The sequence below is a fragment of the Heterodontus francisci genome, chromosome 29, assembly GCF_036365525.1.
Source record: "Heterodontus francisci isolate sHetFra1 chromosome 29, sHetFra1.hap1, whole genome shotgun sequence".
Taxonomy (NCBI): Eukaryota; Metazoa; Chordata; class Chondrichthyes; order Heterodontiformes; family Heterodontidae; genus Heterodontus; species Heterodontus francisci.
The window spans coordinates 61,297,253-61,304,665 of NC_090399.1; the positions used below are offsets into that span (position 1 = coordinate 61,297,253).

A 7,413-nucleotide genomic window follows, 5' to 3' on the forward strand; every position below is an offset into this window, starting at 1 on the left:
AGCGTTCAGAGAGCAGGACAATAAGCTTCTTGAGCCCTGTGATGAAAATGATACCAATAATCATTTTGGGAAGAAATGATCAGTCTATAGAAGCAGAGATAGATGATAATCAGTCAGGATTCAAATCAAAGAAAGGAACATCTTTAACTTGAAAGTAGTTATTGGAAGACACCTGGAAGTGCAAAAACAAACTGTGAATGTATGCTTTATAATCAATGAGAGGCATTTGATAGCATCTACCGTCAGAAAATAATGGAGTGCTTAAACAAACTAGAAATCAACAGAAATGAGAAAAGGATAATTCAGAATCTATATTGGATTAAGGTATTGGGACAAAAGTTGGTCATTCATCTCCTTTACTCTGTTCTGCCATTCAGTTGGATAATGGTTGATCAGCACATCACCTCTACTATATTATAATATCATTCACGAACTTTACTCCATTTCTCTTGATACCCATATTAAGCAAGAATCCATTGGTCTTAGTCTTTAAAAATGTCAGTTGAGGCCCAGCATCCACAGCCTTTTGACTGAGAGTTCCGCTATCTTTTGTGTGAAAAAGTATATCCTGATTTTATTGGCAAATCCCCTAGATTGAATTTGAGGAAATTGTCTCTCAGGTCATTTTATTTAGTATCTAATGGATGTTGCTGCTATCTCTTTTGAATACCACCAATTGTAGCCATCCTCACAATAGTCGCATCTTGAATGCTGGACCTGTTTATTTAAGGAGTTTTAATAAGTCGATAGTAATAGCGTTGGTGTTAATAGTCCCACTGGAGGTCCAGCACACAGGTTTGTTTCTCCAACTGGATCTAAATTGCACTGCTGAGCAGATCTGTTTACCAGGCTCACTCAGTGTTCAGGTGCCTGAGTGATAGGGGGCTCTGGTGCAAAATGTGATTGCCATCGTGAGAACTGCCTCCCTCCCTCGTATCTCCTTGAGCTTCCCGCAAGCTATTTAAGACAGATGGAGGTCCTGCTCCAATTGGGCACAATCATAAATTTGCAGCCCAATTCTGTCATCTGGGATGACATAAGCCAAGTGTGTACCACTTGCTCAGTGAATATTCAGTTCCTATACATCTGCAAAAATTGACAGTGCTAATCTTCTTCACAAACAAACGTTTATAATGTCAAATACAACATATGTGTATTTTCCAGTCTGAAAGCATATTAATGAATATATTTGTTTGAATTGGCATGATCAATGATTCAGTAACTACAACTTTAAAAAGGTTGAAAATTTCAAAACTAATTAAATTAATATTCTCTCCTTGGTGTTCCTCATTACCACTGCGAAATGTAAATAACAATTTTCTATTCCCGCTGAGCATTGGAGTACAAACTGCTGCTTAACCTATTTGTTCAAGTGGCTGTAACTAATGTCAGTTATTGCCTGACCTAATTGCCTCACTTGACATTTCTCAAAAGTATAAATCGGGCTCAGTTCAATACATCTCATTAGTGTGTCAATCACACCAAGAGGTTGCTTCGTTTTTAGGAAAATGGGACTATTTATAATTCCACAGATAGAAGAAATTTACTATCCGCTTCTTGCCCTGGTTGGTGTTCCTTGTAAGTTACCATAATCAGTTATTCCTTGTTTTACAGAATGAGAGTGTGCTTGCTGTCAGTCTAGTATTGTCATCTGTCCAGATGTACAGTTTTAACTATTGTCAGTGGATTAGGAAAAAAATGGCTTTAATACAGTTAGCTCAGTGGGCCTGATTTATATGTAAACAACAGTTTACATAATATTAAACTGGTGCCATTCAGTTTTCATGAATATGCTGCATTGAATAAACATCTGTTACATAGGAGTCAATGGTCGTCCTGCAATTTGGTTGTTCGAATCGTTATTGGGTATTATAATTTAATTATTCTGTGTTCAATTATGTTATAACAATGAAAATAGTTTGCATTTATATAATGTCGTTCATGCCGAATAAAATGTCCAAGATTCTTACAATATCTCTGTTCCCAATACAGACTTTGATATACTATCTAATACAGTACACATCTAGTACATTTTCGGGATTTATTTTCCAAAGTCGTGAACAGAATGATTTTCCGTTGCCACATTTCCCTTCAATGTAAATTTTCGAGTTTGTTTGTAATTGTAGCTTTTGTAAAATAAAATATTTTTCGTGCAATTTTAGCATTTAGGAATGTTGTTGGAGATGGTTCTTTCATCCAATGAGTTGGGATAGGAAAGTGTGCTCTCAAACCACACTTGTGGGAAAACCCTCATTCTGCAACAGCTGGTCCAACTCAAGGAATCAGACTGGCAGGAAAGCGCACTCAATAATAACTTAACAAATTGTCTTTCATCCTTGTGTCCCAGCAAGGTGAAGACTGCCTGGTGGGAAGCCTGATATATCAGGATGGTTTCTGTCTTTGATCAGGTTGCACTTCAAGTTGGTTTATCTAACAAAACAGGGAAATGAAATGGGATTCCTTAAGGGGAGATACGCTCCTGTTACATTTCTCAAATAGCTAATTCAATTATCCAGGAAAACTCTAAAACCTGGGTCAAGTCTTGCTGTTTGCAATAGTCTAATATAATGTGCAGGTTGACTATTTGTATTGCTGTTCTCGGATATTCTTTATTGTTTCTGTACAAATATGCACCTTATAAATAAAGGCAACTGAAAAGGTCGGTCGGCCGGCCGGAGCTGTACAATTTAAAAAAATCATCGTCCCACATTGAGCACCGGAATGAGTGGCGGATCAGCCCCCAGTACAAGACATTACAGGAAAAGAGCGAATGTTAACAAACTGTGGACTGAGCATTTAAGATGGTTCAGCATCGAGATAAATTGGGCAGTGAATAAAATGAATCGTCCCTGGTATAAATTGGATGCAGTCCATCTCTAGGCGCGAGTCAAGTGTTTAGTCCAAAAGACTTAATGGCCAAGATTTTACCGAGTTTATAAAATTCTGCCTAACTGTGGGATATTCAGATAGCCGTTTAAAACACATGCAAGACATACCCAAGCATCTGTATTAGTATTTGACAAGGTTATGAATATTGTTTGGATGATTCAGTGATTGACTGGTCTGTTAATTATGTGATTGGTGGATTTACTGATTCATTTGGGACAATTTTCACTTTGGCTGATGGGACGCCTGATGTTTATTTCTGCTCCGTTCAATGGAAATAAAAAACCGGTTAGAGAATGATAATGGGGAGCTGATCCAATACCGTCCATTTTACACTATTTCCCAGTTTTACATCTCTCTCGAATTTTATTTCCAATGAAGTCAATGGAAATGAAAATGGGGAGAACTGTACAATAGATTGCCGACACGCTGTCATCCGTTTAGACTATTGCACAAAGTCAAGAACTGCCCCTTGGTCATCTCACTTTACTTGTGTGTTCTCATTAATTGTATGGAAGGTGCACTAGTGAGAATGATCACCGCATTGTATGTGTGCACCGGGTTACCTGAGAAATGTCTCTCCATTCTGTTGCAGTTAATTATTTTTCAGGTCACATAAACTGGTCGCGTTATGAAACCGGTTCCAGAGTCAGTTTGGCGCCACCGCCTGGGACAAATTTCACCCAAAGCAAAAGGAAACTGAGTTGAGTAAATGCACAAAAGATTTAGTTAATTTCCGTATAACATATTCTTAAACTGACTGCCCCTGTGAATTGAATGCAATTAATAGTTTCCCTTGTATTCTCTTTTTCTTGTAGGTAATCTAGTGGCGATTGTGATTCTGTCCCGTGGGAGATGCGGACTTTCTAAATGTATCACTCATTACCTGGTGGTCATGGCAGCGGCAGATCTATTCGTGATAATATTCGATGTAATATTTTATGAGATTAATGACATGTATTTCTCATATTCGTTCTTGGATTACACTCCCGTTTGCAGTCTCAATATCGCCTTGGTTTTTGCAGCCATTGATTGCTCTGTCTGGTTAACTGTTGCTTTCACTTTTGATCGATTCATTGCCATTTGTTGCCAGAGATTGAGAGAAAGATATTGCACTGAAAGAACCGCAGCCATAGTTACAGTGGCTGTGTTTGGACTGAGTTTTGTAGAAAATATTCCAATTTACTTTGAAAACGAACACTTGGAAATTATTGACAACATTGCGTGGTTCTGCAATGTAAAATCAAGCCTGTCTAATTTGCCTATATGGGTAGCATACTTCTTCTTTGACATTACATTAACACCCTTTGCACCATTTGTGCTGATTGTGTTACTCAATGCTGTAACCATCAGGTACATTATGCGGGCCAATAGATTGAGAAGAGGATTCCGGAGAAATAACAATAATGAGAATCACAGTGATCCAGAGATGGAGAACCGAAGGAAATCGATCATATTACTGCTGGCCATTTCTAGCTGTTTTATACTGTTATGGATGGTAACTTTTGTACATTCTGTATGTACACAATTTGCAGGCATTCAGTTTATGCTCACAGATTATAATGATCCATTTGCCATTATGGAGCACACTGGATATATGCTTCAGTGTTTGAGTTCATGCACAAACACATTTATCTATGCAGTAGCTCAGGCTAAATTTAGAGAGGAATTGAAGCATATTATTAAATATCCATTGACTCTAAGTTCGTGGCTTCAAAAAATTGAAACTTAATGTCATCTAATCTCAGCCAACATAGATCACAATATATTCTCTAAATCCATAGATAATTATATAGCACTTTATCGCTGTAGTTCTCCCTCTTCCTGGCAGTCTCTCTCTACATATTAATGCGTAAGAAAACCAATTTAGTGATGGAATGTGTCACTTGACTGAAACCAGGCAGATTCCAATGGGGATAAAATATGTTTGGGGCAGAATGGCAGTATGAGTGATTGCAGATCGATGAGTTGTTTCAATATCTGTCTTATTTTACTTCTCATTGCATTCAATGATTGTAATATTTACATTTGGTGATTGTGTCATACTGGTGATATGGCAGAGCAGGTGAGCTGTTATATTCCTCTCCTAATGTTCCTTTTCAAAGCGAGGGACAATCGGGAGAGGTGCCTAATGGTGGCTAATCCGAAATCACCCGTCTCCAAGGAACAGAAGTAGGCCATTCACTCCCTCGAGCTTGTTCAATGAGATCATGGCTGACCTGCAATCTAACTCTGCATACCTGTCTTTGCCTCATATCCTTTAATATCTTAGACTAACTAAAATCTATCAATCTCAGTTTTCAGTTTAACAATTGATCCAACATCAATTGCTGTTTATGAAAGGGAGCTCCATACTTCTACCACTCTTTGTGTGAACAATTATTTCTTAATTTCATTCCTGAAAGATTTGGCTCTAATTTTTGACTATAACGCCAAGTCTTAGACTCATCAACTATAACCAATCTCCCTTATCTGTTGCGTTAATGCCTTGGAAACTGTGATCTAACCACCGCTCACTCTTCCAAACTCCAAAGAATACAACCCTAGATTTTGTAATCTCTCCTTGTAATTTAGCCATTTAACATACAGGTATCATTCTGGTAAACCTACACTGTACTCCCTCCTATATCCTTCTCAAGGTATGCTGCCCAGAACTGTTCACAGTAGTCCAGATGCAGTCTGAACAATGCTTTGTATAACTGAAGCATGACATCTACCTCCTCATACTGTATTCCTCTTAATATAAAAGTTAGCATTCTGGTAGACCTTTTGACTATTTTCTGGACCTGGTCCGAACACTATATGTCCCTGGACACCAAGTATCTCTGGACATGCACTGTTTATCTTTTTTCATCCTTTTGTTAGGTCCAAGTGGGATAATCTCACATTTGCCTATATTGGAATCCATTTTTCACACTTTTGTCCATTCAACTAATCAATGAATATCTCTTTGAAATTTTCAGCTTCCAGCTATACTGCTTACAATGCTGCTTATCTGTATGTCATTTTCAAAATTGGATAGGTTGTCTTCTATCCCAATTTCTAAGTCATGAATTAAAATAGTGAGGCCCCAACACAGATCCTTACCGGACCCCACTGGTCAAATCCTGCCAATTAGAGTGCATGCCCGTTATACCTACTCTCTGGCTCCTTCCATTCAGCCAATTTCCTAATGACATCAATGCTTTGTCTTCAATCCCATGACTTCAACTTTAGCTAATAGTCTCTTATGAGCGACTTCATTAAATGCCTTCTGGAAGTCCAGATAAATAACACCCATAGACATTCCCCTGTCAACTACTTTTGTCATATCTTCAAAACATTCCATCATATTCCTTAGGCATAATCTGTTCTTCACAAATCCCTGCAGGCCCTTTCTCATCAGCTAAAAATTTTCAAGGTGTTCATTCACCCCTATCCTTAGTTATGGACTCCAGTATTTTTGGATAACAAATGATAGACTAACTGGTCTATAACCCTTTTTTTTTTCTCTGTCACATTGTTTAAATAGTGGAGTGACATGGGCAATTTTGAATTCTAAACGATCATTCCAAATCACGAGATCTATGGAAAATGAGACTTCAGGCATCGGCAATGTCTTGTCCTATTTATTTTAAAGGCATGGAATGGAAACCATTTAGTCCTGGGATTTATCCCTCTTTCGTGCCATGTATTTCTCCATCATTACTCACGTAATTTTGTTAAGTGTCTGTCCCTGATTCAATAATAGTTTCCTTGAGATGGCTGGAATGCTGAATTCTTCCTCTACTGTAAATACTGAGGCCAACTAATTGTTCAACAGGTCTGCTATTTCCTTATTTTGATTGACAACATCACCGTTTCCAAGGGACCCACATTGCTGTTGACCATCCTCTTTTTCCTAATTCAATTTTTAGATGCTGTGTTGATTTTGAGATTCCTGCAAGTTTCTTTTCATATTCCTTTTTCGTGTGTCTCCTTCCATGTTTTGGTCACACGAAATAACACCCCACTGGAAGTGGTTGGCGTATTCTGCTCCCTTGGGTCTACGGTGAGGGACAATCTGTCCCTTGATGCAGAGCTCGATAAATGTGTTGGGAAAGCAGATACCACCTTTTGCCAACTTGTGAAATGCACATGGGATAACTCCAAACTGACTCTTAGGACCAAACTGATGTTTTTTAAGGTCTGTATTCTCATCACCTTGCTGTACGGCTGTGGAACATAGGTGACTTACAGCTACCAGGAAAGGAAACTCAATCATTTCCATCTTCACTGTCTGCAGCACTTTATGGGAGTATCCTGGAAGGATAAAATCACAAATGTTGACGGTCCTCCGAAAGGCAGAGCTCCCAAGTATGTTGTCACTAACCAAACAGAGGCAGCTCCAGTGCATCGGACATGTCTGCAAAATCGAAGATGGGCACAGACCCAAGGACCTTCCGTACGGTGAGGCAGCCAGGACCAAACGACCAGTGGGGTGTCCAAAGTCCGCTTTAAGGATGCTTGCAAGAGAGAGGGAATCTGTGATTGGAGGAGCAGTGTTTG

At 38.7% G+C, this 7,413-nt stretch overlaps 1 protein-coding gene across 1 annotated transcript; it reads left to right on the forward strand.

Annotated features, from left to right (window-relative positions):
- Positions 1–252: 252 nt before the first annotated feature.
- On the forward strand, positions 253–4,618 carry LOC137345878 (probable G-protein coupled receptor 139). Its single transcript, XM_068009122.1, has 3 exons — positions 253–324; positions 2,348–2,351; positions 3,705–4,618. Exons 1-3 carry the CDS (start codon positions 253–255, stop codon positions 4,616–4,618), a joined length of 990 nt encoding a protein of 329 aa, XP_067865223.1.
- The last annotated feature ends 2,795 nt before the right edge of the window (positions 4,619–7,413 follow it).

What these genes read in the sequence shown, in the direction of transcription:
- LOC137345878 (XM_068009122.1), top strand. Translation starts at nt 253, where the DNA reads ATGGAGTGCTTAAACAAACTAGAAATCAACAGAAATGAGAAAAGGATA.